At 36.8% G+C, this 15,385-nt stretch overlaps 1 protein-coding gene across 9 annotated transcripts in view; it reads left to right on the top strand.

The window, feature by feature from the left end:
* FRY (FRY microtubule binding protein) overlaps window positions 1-15,385 on the top strand; it is a 180,545-nt gene that overhangs the window by 98,951 nt on the left and 66,209 nt on the right. For all 9 annotated transcript variants that reach the window (XM_072930174.1, XM_072930158.1, XM_072930153.1 and 6 more), the window contains 12 exons: window positions 1,909-2,164; window positions 3,141-3,323; window positions 4,206-4,292; window positions 5,786-6,045; window positions 6,419-6,608; window positions 7,357-7,481; window positions 7,667-7,724; window positions 10,299-10,390; window positions 10,588-10,760; window positions 11,808-11,968; window positions 12,772-12,882; window positions 14,083-14,237. In XM_072930174.1, coding sequence (XP_072786275.1) covers window positions 1,909-2,164; window positions 3,141-3,323; window positions 4,206-4,292; window positions 5,786-6,045; window positions 6,419-6,608; window positions 7,357-7,481; window positions 7,667-7,724; window positions 10,299-10,390; window positions 10,588-10,760; window positions 11,808-11,968; window positions 12,772-12,882; window positions 14,083-14,237 — 1,851 coding nt within the window. The remainder of the gene's footprint in view (window positions 1-1,908; window positions 2,165-3,140; window positions 3,324-4,205; window positions 4,293-5,785; window positions 6,046-6,418; window positions 6,609-7,356; window positions 7,482-7,666; window positions 7,725-10,298; window positions 10,391-10,587; window positions 10,761-11,807; window positions 11,969-12,771; window positions 12,883-14,082; window positions 14,238-15,385) is intronic.

Here is a 15,385-nt window from a genome sequence, read left to right as displayed (position 1 = left end):
TAGAGAACTCTGCATTACAATATTGTGTGTTCTGGGTCAGAAACTAGACTCAATACAGGGATAAGAAACTAAGAAGAGGTAAGGTTTCAGTTTCTCCCTGTTTTTTAAAAGAGCCCTAGAAGCTGTTCTGCCTGGGATTTCTGTGGGCCTGTGCTGTTGAGATAGAAAGCTGTTAAATATTTTCTTTTCACAAGAGATGAAGTTATGTCTTTGAGTTAATTGGCTCTTGTATTCACAGTTTGGTTTGAGTTTTTTATCCTCACAACAGATCTGTCTTTTGGTGGTTTCCAGAAGAAGTCTGTAAGTCAGCAGCTAGACTTTTTTTCAGGACAGCTGTATTCAAATTATAAACCATGAAGCAGATGTCAAGTATATACTGTATCTTTTGCCTTTTCACTGCCCCATTCATTACAAATTCCTAAGCATGTCTTAAATTTACCTGACTCAAGTGCAAAGAAACTCGTACTTGCTTCCTGCACTGGCTGTCATACAGTGGTAATTCATAGATGCATTCTTATGCTCAATTTGAATTTCATTTTGTTAGATAGTGCCACTGGACAGTAACTTGGGCTTAGGAAATGTCTTTTGTATCCTCTTCTCTGTTATTGCTTTGTGTCATTGTGAATGTCATTTCATGGATGAGTTAATTATGGTCTCAAAAGGTTTTGCTTTTTTATCTGGTTTTGGCATTCTGAAAGGGAGACAAAAATTATCATTTCTTAGCACAACAAAATACTGTGTTTCTAGATATATACAGAAGGTCACATGGTTATTAAAGCATAACAGTTATTTTTGGAGTCATACTCGCCAGGGGTGAATTTTCATGGCAGTTGTTTTTGCTTAAATAAAATGTCCCCTGCCTCCAAATTAGGCAGCTATAATGAACCAGATTTTTTATGAATCACATCTCATCATACACTTCCAACTGAATGGACTTTGGTTCCACTCCATTTGCTATTTTTGGTTTTTTTCTCCTACCTTTCTGTCCACTTCATTATGAGTTCTCCTTTTCAACTATGTAGATGAAATGTAGATAAAATACTTTGAAAATTAGTTCTAACACACTACAGGAAATTACAGTCTCATGGGTAATTAAAACAAAATGCATCATAAAGGCAATGAACCAAAAACTGCAGAACACGCTAATCTGAATTTACTTTATTCTGCCAGCTTCTAACACAGAAGTGGTTTGATGATTTCTGTGTTAAAAGAAAGTTTTTTTTTATGTTGAGAAGGACTTCAACATGACGCAAATAAAGAACAAAATAAAATTAGAAAATGGGATCTGAAATGTCACTATCTTTCAGAAGGACTTTGAGGATGTTCAGCGTGTTTCTAAAAGTATAGAAAGTCCTGAGGCTCTTTTCAGCATTTCCTCATCCTAAGTTATTCAAAACACAAAGCAGTTTTCAATTCAAATGCCTTATTTTAATTCTTATGAAGATTTGCTGTTATTTGCTGTGATATGCATCTTGGCTAAAGATTTGTTTTAACTGTTACCTGACTTGTTGTGTGATTCTTTTAATTTTATATTTAATGTTAAAAAATAAATGCATAAATTCTGAAATTATGTATTTATTTGTAAGCCTTTTATTATCACACCTACATGGAAGTTATTGAGTTATGAATAAATAAAAAATATACTTAGTTTGAGAAAAGTTACCAAATTGTGTACTTTAAAGATACCCTGTTTGAGGAGGGGAGCACACTTCTTTTTGATCCATTAATATCTTCTGCTGTAGCAACGATTACAATATAGAAAACAGGTCAAGGATGTTAATTGTGGTCAGCAATAATGAAACCATGATAGCATCATCCACCATTGTCAGTGGGAATTTTCCATCACTTTCATGTAGTGATAAACACTCCTCATATCTTTTATTATCTGACATTTACTTTTACTTACAGGCTGTCCATCCATATGGATGATGAACTTCGACACATTGCACAGAATTCTCTTCAGGGCCTACTTGTTGACTTTGTTGACTGGCGGGAGGATGTACTCTTTGGTTTCACTAATTTTCTGCTACGTGAAGTGAATGATATGCATCATACCCTTCTTGATACTTCCCTGAAGTTGCTGCTACAATTGCTTACGCAATGGAAGCTTGTAATACACACTCCAGGAAAAGCTTCTGAGCAGGCCAAAACCAGATCTGCAGAGGTATGGAATCAAAAGATCTGTGTCACAACATTTTTACTAATTGAAGGCAGAAATTATGTTCCTTGATACCACGGTGGTTTGTGTGTTTCGTATTTACTCACCTGAGAAGAATTCACTATGCAAAATTTTTTTTAGGTAATTAGTTCATGTGTCTTTTGAGGACAGACATGTCCTTGTGTAATACAGCAGATGTTGTTGTTGAGCAACATAAGAGAATGCATGTCAAACTAAAATATGCAGTTCAACAAAAGCACATAAAGGGAAATATGTGTATGTAGATGTGGCAGAAGAACATTTTCCCAGGACTGAAACAGATTGATAATGCTAGTGGGAATGCTGTGAATAGTGAAGTGGATCTTCTTTTCCCTTGGTTGATTCAGAAATATCAAAGAACCTGATTGTTACCGTCGCCTGCTGCCTCTATGTGTTACAAACATTTCTGGGAACTAAGCAGCTTTTCTCCTGCTTCTCCCATCTGCACTGTCCCACAGATATTTTCATTATGAGAAATGATTTTTAGGCTTCTTGTCTCCTAAACTAATCACACTGAGTATGTTTTCCTTTGGGCAAAGAAGATGTGTGTTTTCTATCACAGAGGACTGTTAATGAATAGGTAATAACCGGAGTACATACAAATGTAGAAAAGAGAGTCCTCACAAACTTTTCATTAAATATTGCTACACTTTACTGGTGGGGTTGGGTTCTAGAGGCCACCTGCCTAAGGTGTTGGCTGCTACAGGACCAAAGAACAACCTGAGGACATGCTATCTGGAGTATAAAAAGTGTGGTGTTAACCGTCTGACTCATTAATTAATTCATTTTTTAGTGGAGGGTGGAAAAAAGAGGATAGATTAATTGAAAATTAGAGGAAAGGATTGATTTGATTCTTTGTATGTCCTAGTTACTAGAATATTTCTTGGAGACCTGGTTTGCAAACACCACCACTCCATTTTCCCCCCCTTGCACTGTTCTACAGTTGATACCAAATGGATCCAGCCACAGGATACAGTCTGAAAGAAGCCCCTATTCCAACGTCCTGCATGCAGTCGAAGGGTTCGCGCTGGTTCTGCTGTGCAGTTTCCAGGTTGCGACGCGGAAACTGGCTGTTCTAATCCTCCGAGAAATCCGTTCTTTATTCTTGGCCCTAGGCCAGGCAGAGGTAGGATTTTTCTCTTCTGGAACTTTGAGTTAAAATATCCTGAAGATAAACTGATGTTACAGTTGCTTTTACCATAATTGCTGCAGTGTAGCAGGTATGCACTTAGTTTATAAAAAAGCATTTGATCTCAGTTTACTATTTCTTTTTGCCTTAACACTGCAAACCTTTATATGGACTCAATAATGTAACATGAATGGCAAATGCCCTGTATAAGAATTTGAAGGGAAATGTACAGCAACTTCTATTTTCTCTTGGAATGATGTGAATATGAAATACACTGTAAAACCTTTTTTATTGCATGGGTCATTTTTGTATTGTCAAGATTATAAATTTACATTGGAAATGAAGCCCATTCCTGTAGCATACCACTGTTGGTGAAAAAACCCACAGCATAAGACACTTTCAGGATCATTCACATACATTTTCCTTCTATAGTAAAGACCTCTAAGTCTTTTTTATGGACACAGAAATATGTAGACCCATGTTGTGTACTGGCAGTCACAGCTCAGTGAGCCATCTAAATGCCTAAGAACACAAATATGTGTTTTCATGGCAAAGGAATGCTTCAATAAACAGTAAGCTAATTTTTCAGTCTTTTGATACCAGCTATCCAAAGTCATTTGGGATTTTCTGATATGTGCTTTTGTTCGCTAAGCAGTGAGCTAAAGCCACAAATTAACTTCATTTCAAACCACAGCTCAGACTTAGTTCTGAGATTAATTTGAAAAAGACAAAATGTACTCATCATCAACAATTAATATTTTTAGCTACTTTAGAATAATGTCATAATTTTTAGATGTTTCTGTTGCATATCCCAGAAACATAAGAAGGGAAATAATTTGGTCAGGAGAGCAGTAAACTTGTATTCTCTGTGTTATTCAGGATGATGACAGACCTATGATTGATGTCATGGATCAGTTGAGTTCTTCTATTCTTGAAAGCTTTATTCATGTGGCTGTTTCAGATTCAGTAAGTACTGCTTTACTGTTACTGCTTGTGTTTGCATAACAAATATTAGACATGAAATACTAAAAATAATACTGCTAAATCAAAGAAATCCTACAGCTTTAAGGCTCCAGCGACTTACCCAGGAGCTCCAAGGCTCCACAATGTCCCAGACAATCTGTTCCATGAAAGTAATTGTGGATATGAAAGATACTGCATACAGAAAAAAGAACAGTTGAGAAAATCTTATCGCCAGCACCACCTAATGCTGGAGGCACTCGCTGCTATCATCTTTTTGAGAAGGGAATCAGCTTTAGCTCCCTTGTATTCTCAGAAAGTGACCTGCCTGCATGCCTGAGTGTAATCTCCAGAGTAATTCACAGCAGGGGTGAATCTCTCTTTCGCTCTCTCAGGGGTCTAATGTGTCCGACATGCATCGTAAGAAGCAGAGACTGAGCATTTTAAATAAAAAAGTGTCAGTAGGAGAACTGGTACATAAGACAACATGCTGTCCTAGAGATTAGTGAAAGGCCCATTTCCAGAGACCAGGAGCAATCCATTTGGGGCACTTTTCAGCCTGATTAAGTTAAAGAACAAATGGTCCTATCCACACTGAGTGCCTTTTCCAGGGCTGTGGATTTGAGCCACAAATTTGTGTGCTTAAAAAGTAACCCCAAGTAGTAGTCAAGCATCACACAGCTGCTTCCTCAATTCCCCCTGGTGGGATCAGGGAGAAAATCAGAAGGGTAAAAGCTGGAGAACTTGCGGGTTGAGATACAGACTGTTTAACTGGGGAAGCAAAAGGTATACACACAAGCAAAGCAAAATAAGGAATGAATTCCTTATTTCAGTTCCCATGGGCAGGCAGGTGTTCAGCCATCTCCAGGAGAGGAGGGCCCCATCACATATAGCGGTGACTTGGGAAGGCAAATGTCTTCACTCCAAACATCTCTCTTCCTTCTTCTTCCCCCACTTTATATGCTGAGCATGATGTCACATGGTCTGGAATCTCCCTTTGGTCAGGTGGGGTTACCTGTCCTGGCTGTGTCTCCTCCCAGCCTCCCAAGGTTCCCCATCATCCTCTCCAGCGTGGCAGTACATGAAGCAGAGAAGGCCTTGGCTCTGTGCATGCCCTGCTCAGCAATAACAAAAACAACCCTGTGTTCATCACAAATCAAAACACAGCCCCATACCAGTCACTGAGAAGAAAATAAACTCTACCCCAGCCAAAACCAGCACAGAAGTGGATATTAAACTGGTGGGGAGGTTGGGCCCCTGTGCATCTGGAAACAGAAACTGAGCAAGAAAGAGACGTTCTGACTTCATAATACAGGAATTAGGAAATTTGTCTGAAATAGCAGCACCTGGGTTTGGGTGTTGCAGTTTTTAGAGGCCAAGGTTTGAATTTTTTGCTTTCATTCTGTTTATTAATAATAAAGCAAAGCAAATGTGTTGCCTCTGTGCCTAGTTTCTGACTAGTACAGCAAGGAGTGTTAATTTATCTTTTCTCTCCGTAGACAACAATCCCGTTAACACACAGCGTGGATTTGCAGTGGCTGGTGGAGTGGAATGCTGTGCTAGTAAATAGTCATTATGATGTGAAAAGTCCTTCCCACGTCTGGATTTTTGCACAGTCTGTTAAAGACCCATGGGTTCTCTGCCTCTTCAGTTTTCTTAGGCAGGAGAATCTACCAAAGCACTGTCCTACAGCACTCAGCTATGCCTGGCCATACGCCTTCACGAGGCTGCAGTTGATAATGCCTCTTGTGGATCCAAAGTAAGTGGAAATCAACATTTCACTTTCTTTTGTATGGGCTGTGTGACTTTAATATAGTGATTTTAATATAAACTTTTCTTTGGTCTCGTGTTTGAGTATCAGTCCACATATTCTGCAAGGTGTGGCACACAGAAATTGGCACCACACAGGTTTGAGTTTCATAATTGCAACTTGTAAGGTGGAAAACTCCCATTTTTTTTCTACCTTCATTGATTTTTCTTGTCTATCATGACATGTTGAATTGCAGCTGGTAGATACATAACATTATTTATTCCCTCTTAAAATGTTTTAAACTACTGTAATTAAGACCTTAGTACTTGTAATTAAGACTGGAAGATCATTTTAAGAATTACAATGTATTTTTAAATTCTAGTATTCCTGTTAATGCAAAGAAAACAAGTACAGCAAGCAGCGGAGACAACTATGTTACTTTGTGGAGAAACTACCTTATTCTGTGTTTTGGAGTAGCAAAGCCCAGTATTATGAGCCCAGGACACCTGCGTGCTTCAACACCAGAGATCATGGCTACCACTCCTGATGGAACAATGAACTATGATAATAAGGTGATGCAACCTGTTACAAGTAAATTATTCCTTTAGGAGAATTTAAGCTGCATCTGCATGCAAAATCCTATTCTGATGAAATTAGTTCAGTTAGGGAATATTTTGATATATGCAAACTACATAACACATAATTAACAATTAAAATATCTGGCATTATGTAATGATGTGATGATTAATATTTGTCAAGAACCATGGTGTTTTCAATATAGTGCTTTTTTTGTTTTTGCATTCTGGGCAATGTGCATTCAAAATATAGAAGGTCTGAACATGTGTTTTTAAATTAACTTTAGTTTCTCATCCCCTTTCTTTCTTTGTAGAGCACTGCAATTCATAAATTTAAAGCATTAGGAAATAAAGCATATTTCTGAATGCAAATTGTATTCCTGTTGGATATATGCCTATCAGAAGCAATAATATATAAAATACGCTTTCAAGTAGTAGCAACCTGAGAGGAATAGTAGCTCCACAAATGCAATTACTGGAATATTTTAATGAAACAACAAATAAAGTAAATTGCAATAATCTGTACTAAGAGATTTCCCAGATGTATTTACTTGTTAGGTATTATTGAGATGATTGTCAGGTAGCAGATATCCAGTTAGACTGGTGGATTGATATCCATAATAGTAAAATCATTCCAGCATGTTTTTTAAATATGTATTGATTCTCAGACAATGTTTGTAAAAAAAATTGTGTTTACTTAATATTGATATCCTGACAAATTCAACAATATTTTAATGTATTTTAGGCTATTGGAACTCCATCTGTTGGAGTCTTACTAAAGCAGCTAGTTCCTTTGATGAGACTTGAAAGCATAGAAATAACAGAATCACTTGTATTAGGATTTGGAAGAACAAATTCCCTTGTTTTCAGGTACTTCTCCACTTATCATATTCTCAGTTATTTGCCTATAATATAAGTGCTTTATTTTTGTTGTAACTTACCTATATATTTAAATTTTTATTTGCACTTTAGAGCTTCATTTTTACAAGTTCGATAAAATATCTATGCTTTTCAAAGGACATTAGATTTTAAGTATTTATGTTTTTTTAATTTAGGGAATTAGTAGAAGAACTCCACCCACTAATGAAAGAAGCCCTAGAAAGAAGACCAGAGGTCAGTTGCAAAAATGAAATGTACTAGTTTTTTTAAATGAAAAATTATTTTTAAAATAGTAATTCTGTCTGTTTGAAATACAAATATATTCTTTTGTTCTTTTGTACTAACTAGCAAAATAATTCTGTTTGCAACAAGAATGTTATTAATTGCATAATTTAAAATAATTCCATTAAAACCCAGTATAATTTAAATTCTATCAGTGATCTGAAATGTACAATATAGATTTCTATCCTGAGGAAAAATTTCCCATCCAATATGGAACCTCCTGATACAGAACTTGCATATATTGGAAATTCACTTTAAGTATCTGAAAAAAAAAAAAACAGCTTTAACACATCACGTTTTGTAGCAATGTTTAGATGTGCTTTTATTTCAGGGCAGGCAGGGTTACCTATTTCAACTTCATGGAATCACAGAATGGCTGAAAGGGACCGAAGTGGTCCAGCCTCCCTGCTCAGGCAGGGTCATCCTGGATCACATGGCACAGGATTCATTCCAAATACATTCAGTTAACTGACAAATTCATCAGAGTTTTCACCTTCATTATAGCGCTCTCTTTAGTTACAAGAGAAAGTAGTGCTGGAAGGGTTCCCAACAGATCTTCCAACCCATACAAGAGAGAATTCTGTGTTCTTAAAAACCTGTGGTGGTAAAGTCTGTAGCCTCAATAAGCAGTTTTGTCACAGGATGTGTCTATGCAGCTAAACAGAAAAGCCATGGGGAGAGCTTCAGTCCTGGACTCAAGTTCTGCTCAGGTTTCCCTCCTTGACTCAGTTTTGGGCCATTCCATCTGGCACCAAGATAGACATCTGAGATGGCTCATGGACAGTTCTTAATAATTCTGTGCCTGGTAAACATCCACAATCATTTCCATTCTGCATTGCCTCACACCTCGATTCTGTTGTGTGGCTTCCATTCCTGGGCAGAAGTGGATTGATACACCTTAGTGTAGCCACTTGCCTCTGCATTTTATCTGTGTGCCATTTAAGACAATTTAGACTTGAAAAACCTTTTCTGGAGACATACATATCCGGAGTACCCTCAGGAAAGGAACTGGAAGAATTCAGAAGTTTACTGCATGCAGCAAGAGCAAATTTAGCACATGGAATTGTCAGTAGATGAATATGAGAACAAGAGATGGCAATGTTAATTCCTGTATTTTTCCTGATATGAATAAATGGGACACCTTCCTGCAAAGCAGTGCCACCTGGAAGCCCAGGAATGACTGCATGGGCTGTGTGGCTGTAGAGAACATAGCAGGCCTCCGTGTCAGCAGGCAGGTATCCAACACAGCAGAACCAATGTCCTTTGAACATATGCTATGACTAGGAAGCGAAGTCCCAGCATGGCCAAGAGCTGCAGGGATAAACCAAAATGGACATTAACACAAGATCCGTCCTGTGGACGCTGGCACAGATCTTGCCAGATCACCTCTGACACTGCTGCAGGAGGCAGCTGTTTCTGGTAAATACTGTATTACAATAAAACTGCTTTTTTCTCTACTTGTGCTTCCTGGAGCCTTAAAGGCGTAGCAAGAGAAGAACAGGACTCCGAATAGAACAAATCAAATGGCATAATTATTTGAATAAAACCTTTCGCTGGGATGCTGCAATTCTGCCAGTTCTGGGTCAGAATACCAGACACAGCATGATTTTGTTCTCCCACACATCTACTGCTGGCCAAGGACAGAGACAGAGTCCTGGGAGAGATAAGCCTTTGATCGTAGTATTGCTTAGTTTTGAAGAGCAAAATCTGCATTTTCTCTGAGCTTTTCTTGTTTCTTTGAGTACAGCACAGGTTTTTTTTATCTTCTCATGTTTTTCTTGCTTAGGGTGGATACAGAATGCAAACAAGTCAATTTTGCCTTTCAGCAAAGAACAGGCCTTGTTGCATTCACATCTTTCCAGGAAAGATAGAAGACTGAAAGGACAGCTTTCTAGAAGACAGAGAGATACAACGAGCCAGTTAACAACCTTGCAGTCCTGCTCTGTGGGAGGGATACATTACTTTGGGCAAAACCCCTGCAGTCAACACACCCAGTACTGGAGTGGAGTGGTGTCTGCTAGGAGCTCACTTGAATGTGAATGACGGTGTGCTGCAGCATTGCCAAATTCAGGAATGGCTAATCACTAAGATACCTTCCTTAGGTCTGGATATACGTTCTGCACTATAAGTGCCTCCAGCTCCCAAACTAGATGCCATTAAACTGACATTAATATCCCTGTTACCTGAAGATAGCATGGGTTTTTGGTACAGGTGCCTTGAATATTAGTTATTTTTATCCAGTATTTCATTATTTCATTTCCACATTTTCAATAAATACTAAGGCAGTTGTAAGTATTTTTTTTTCAAGGATACTTACAAAGACAAAAAATTGATCATATTCAGTTCTTTGTTGATGTATAAGCACAATGTTACAGTGCAATATCCAAAAGTACTCAGGTTCCTTCATGAAGAAAATTTTTGAACTGGAATTCTTAAATCTCACTACAATACTGACATTTCTGAAGCTACTAATTTTTAATGTGTACACCTGTGCATATAATCATGGTTGTTATTTTAAATTCCAAGAACAAGAAACGTCGAGAACGACGAGATCTACTAAGACTGCAACTACTGCGAATTTTTGAACTCCTTGCTGATGCTGGTGTTATAAGTGACAGGTAGGACTATCACTCATCATAAATACTGATTTTTTATATTAAATAATTCTCAGTGCTACACTGAGATTATGTCAGTATGTTCTTTGAAGAATTTTGTGATCTATAAGATATGGAGAGATTTACATGCATTTTTTTCAAAAAACTGTGGAATAACTACTCTGTATTCTATACTCATGTGAACCTTTTCTTTATGCTAGTACAAATGGAGCCTTAGAAAGAGATACACTAGCCCTTGGAGCCTTGTTCTTAGAATATGTTGATCTGACTCGCATGCTTTTGGAGGCTGAAAATGATAAAGAAGTTGAAATCCTTAAGGATATGAGAGCACATTTCAGTGCAATGATTGCCAACTTGATTCAGTGTGTTCCAGGTATGGAGCTAAATTATGCATTTAATATAAATATTGGAAAAGTAGGTTTTTGTTTCTTTTTTTTTGTCTGTGCTTTTTTCACTGCTTTTGAATTTTCATTTAATGAATGTAAAGTGGAATATAGAAAAATAAAGTATTCTGAAGTCTATTAAGATTGAAATAAAAATACCAATAAAACTTGATGAAGCTTGTAATAGTCATGTCAAAGAATCGCCTCTTTAAAAGCCAATCAAAGAAATTGTCTGTGACCTCCAGGGACTCAAGATTTCTTCCTCTTATTTTGTCCCATCTGACTTGATGCCAGACTCTTCATAAACTCACACAGCCTTGAAAAATACAAGTACATGCAGACAATGTGCAATATTAAGCACAGTGAAAAATTTGCCCAAGGTCTTGAGACAGTATCCCATGTTACCTGAGTCAAATGTATCACAAAGATTTATCCAGTTGATTTCATGCTTTTTATGTATTGCAATATCAGTTCAGAGATATAACACAATTACATTAGCAAAAGACAAAAAAAATCTCTGCTTTAAAGGCCTGAATGTAATTACTGGAAGATGAGGTCTGAGGCTTTTTTTTTCATTTGCTCAGGTAACTCAGCTGTTCAGAATATATACCACATATTTGTCATGAAAAAGTGCCACCAAGTTTATTTTATTTATTGTCCTTTTCTTATTACTGTATTAGAGCAAGACACATGTGTTGTTTAGGCTCAAATTTAAAGAATTGGAAAAACCAAATAAATATTTGCCATGAAAGGAATGCAGGAGGCAGTGAAAAACCCTGATTTTATAGTTAGATTCTTAAATGCTTTTCTATAGTCAGATGTACATGTTTGTATAACTCCACATTAATCCAAAACTGAAGGCTCTTAGAAGTAAGATGCACCTTACTCACTTGGTTAGATTTTTTAAAGGAGTTTAGATACTTTGGAGTAAGTCTATGTTGAACTTGTAGAAATTTGAAAATCATGTAAGCATTGTGCCACATGAATGTGTATTTAATATTAACAAATCACAACTATTTCTACTTCTGTTCACTTAGTTCACCACAGGAGGTTTCTCTTCCCTCAGCAGAGCTTGAGGCATCACCTGTTCATCTTATTCAGTCAGTGGGCAGGACCTTTCAGTATTATGTTCACACCACTGGACCGTTACAGTGACAGAAATCACCAGATTACAAGATACCAGTATTGTGCATTAAAGGTACTAAAGTTCCACTATACAAGCCAGTAGCAGCAATTTTTCAGTGAAAATTCAATTTGTTGTGGGATCTATTTCCTTTAACTTCAAAGAAATTTGAATTGGCATACTTGATGCAAACTCGTATGCTCATATGTAATTGTACAGTGGTATCATAGAATATAGCATTGAAGTTAATTTTTTTTTCTTTGTTGACACTTTTCAAAGCTAATTATTTTAAAAACCAGAGTGCATTTTGAAATTTTACTTAGCTGTTAATTTACCAGATTCAGCAAGGAGCTCTTAGGTGCTCAAATTAGGTACCTCAGGGTACTGAATCTGTACCAGTGTAGAACTCTGGAATGCCTCCCACGCTTGCCTGGAGACATGCTCAATAATAATGTACTTCTGTGGCATAACTAGTTGCAACTCCCCTGCATGAGTAAGCTGGGAAAGTAATAGCTTATGTACTTACATAAGCTGAACCACTTGCTGTAAGAGAGTTTTAATTTTTTCAGTAACATACAATTGAAACATCTGAGTATATTTCAATTGTTTTTGTAGCTTGATTTATGAATACTGGGTAAAATGACAAAATATATCTTGAAGATAGTACTCACCCCAGAATGCTTTGAGCATGATCTGGAATTCACTAAAGTCTCTAGCAAAATAATTACTGAATTCTACCAGTCAGTCAGCTGTTACCATTTCCCCCATAGTTCCCTCCAAACAGAAAGCAAGTGGCAGTCCTGTTAGCCTGGACTCAAATCGTTCTGAAAGGTTGATTGTGTTACTTTTTGGGTGACTGAAATTCCATGTGTTTCCAGGCCATGTCGGCTGTGCTCTGCTGTGGACCTGTGTTTGATAATGTTGGTCTCTCCCCTGATGGATATCTTTACAAATGGCTGGATAACATTCTGGCTTGTCAAGACTTACGTGTAAGTACTGACCGAAATGGCACACTGATGGGCAGTTACTCACTGTACTGAGGGAGTAAAGAGTTTACAAAGTGTTTTCTTTCTTCTTAAAGAACATGTAATGGATTATTCTTGCCATTTTCCATTTCTGTGAAGATGGGCTTCAACTTTGTACCTAGATAGGCATAGTTCTGTGTTTGTAGCTGATTGAACTGCCTTTTTGAATGAGGAGGAGTAGACTGGTGATTTGTATCAAGTGGAAACAGAGAGACAGCAATCTTTCCCTTTTGGTATCTTGCACTTTGTCCTGCTCTTCTCCCTAAAACTCTCATACCAGCACACACAACTCTGCTAAGGAAAGGTAAATATCAGAACATAAATCAATGCATGTGAAGCAGCTAGAGAATAGAAGCTTTGGGAATGGTAATTGATTAGGGAAAAAAAAAAAAAAGTTGAACAATTTAAAGAAAGAATGAATAGCTGCAGAGAAGATACTTCAGAAATTACATGGGATTTTGGAATATTGGTAAGAACAGAGCTATAAAGATAAGTGCAAGTGATATGCAGTCTCTGCAAGCAGTCACCTACACTTGGTGACAGAATATGAATAGGCATTGGTTATCAGCACTATCCTGCACTGAAAGAACATGAAGTCCAAGCCTTAGCTGCGTTTGTAGCAGTGGTGTGGGATTCACGGATTAAGGGGTTCACAGTCTGTAGGGAGAGTCGTTAGATTGCTTGATGTGGTTAGATTAAAAATACAAATTTTCAGTCTTGTAAAAGGTATTTTTCTTCATCTGCCTTGCTCTGTGTTAGTCAAAAGAAGGATAAACATGGAAGTTTGTCGCTGTGTAAAATTCACATGAAGTAGGAAATAGTTAACAAGTCAGTTAATTGATATAAAAGGAAGTTGCCCAAGAACACCTATCAATTATCTTAGATATTCAAAAAAATCTGCTTTTTTTTGTCATTGTGCCCAGTTTTGGAAAATCTATTTCATTTATGTAGTCTTTGTGCAAACCATTTTTTCAAGTGATAAGTATTGAAACCTGAGTCACATTCCAACTCTGCTATCCCTAAAATTAAATGTATTACAAATGTTCTGATTTCTTATTACATATTTGAATTTTCCAGTTTTGCTCTGTTTTGCCTGTGTCACTCTGAGAATTTTAAAGAATGAACATATCTGACCCCACTAATCATGTTTTGACGTTTGCTCAGGTTCACCAGCTTGGCTGTGAAGTTGTCGTCCTGTTGCTAGAACTGAATCCTGATCAAATCAATCTCTTCAACTGGGCTATAGATCGATGTTACACAGGATCATACCAGCTTGCCTCTGGGTGTTTCAAAGCCATTGCAACTGTGTGTGGCAGCAGGTATTAATTAATTTATTAATCTACACTTTCAAATGTAAGAAAACTGAAGGTTCAGCTCACTGCATTGTTAGGAGCTGTAGGTTACACTCACTCTTCTCAAAGCGTTTTTGTGACTGTATAGCTTGATTTTCATGATTCTGAAAAGGAATTATGTGCTAGGTAGAAGATTTTCTTACTATAGGTATATTTGAAATCTGGGGAATTTTGATGCTATTTTGCTCAGAAAGATACAAACAAAGCTACAACAGTTTTATTTGAATGTAGGTCATAAATCTGGTTTCAAAATACTTGGGATGGTTTTTAATTTAATTTTTAAAAGGAAAAATGTTTTAAATATCAATAGCTTGAAAGTCATTATTTTGACATTATCCTGAAAGTCATGTTCTTTTTCTAAACTGACTTTCAGTTGATTTGTTTAGTTCTTTTCCTGTCAACTGGTATCATCATTACTGCTAATGTTGAGCAAGCACAAGCTTCGTGAAGACATGAATACAAATATTGCTTTGTGTCAGGCCTTCATAAAACTCTATCCCTTTTTTATTTTCAAATAAAAAGTTTATAGAGAAATTAAATAATGCAGTAATTTGTGTCTTATTAAAATAAATGTGAAAATTTACTTGTACCAAAAATAATTTGGCAAGATGTCTGATCAGCATAGAGAAATACTCAATAGAGAAATAATTTGGATTTGGAAAATCAAAATAAGTGACGAATTCCATATTTTTCCTGCAACACTGTTTTGTTCTCGCAGAAGCAACTGGACAAGAGACTGCATTACATGGAGATTTTTTAAAATATGAATGGAATTTGGTGTTTGCAAATTCAGTTATGTTAACAGGGTTTTTATTTTAATGAACACAGAAACATAGCAGTTTCAGCCAGTCTTTTTTCCTCAAATTGTGTTATCTGTGCTACTGTGATCTAAAAATTATTCTTTTCCTTTCTTACAGTAAAAAATTAGTGTATGATCTTTGTGATTTATTTTGCATGGAAAGTCCTCTTTCTAGCAAGCTGGGAATTTTTATTAATATTTGAAAGCTGTTAATAGTTTTTCCTGTATCCTCTGTAAAAATGTATCAGGAGAACACTGCTTAAATTACCTGTAAAATGAGCAGCAATTGATCATGTCCATCCAGCTTTCTACAGAG

This window comes from Taeniopygia guttata, chromosome 1 (genome assembly GCF_048771995.1).
Source record: "Taeniopygia guttata chromosome 1, bTaeGut7.mat, whole genome shotgun sequence".
NCBI classification, from domain to species: Eukaryota; Metazoa; Chordata; class Aves; order Passeriformes; family Estrildidae; genus Taeniopygia; species Taeniopygia guttata.
Note: the sequence above shows the minus strand (reverse complement) of the source record. Positions and strands in the feature narration are given on the sequence as shown.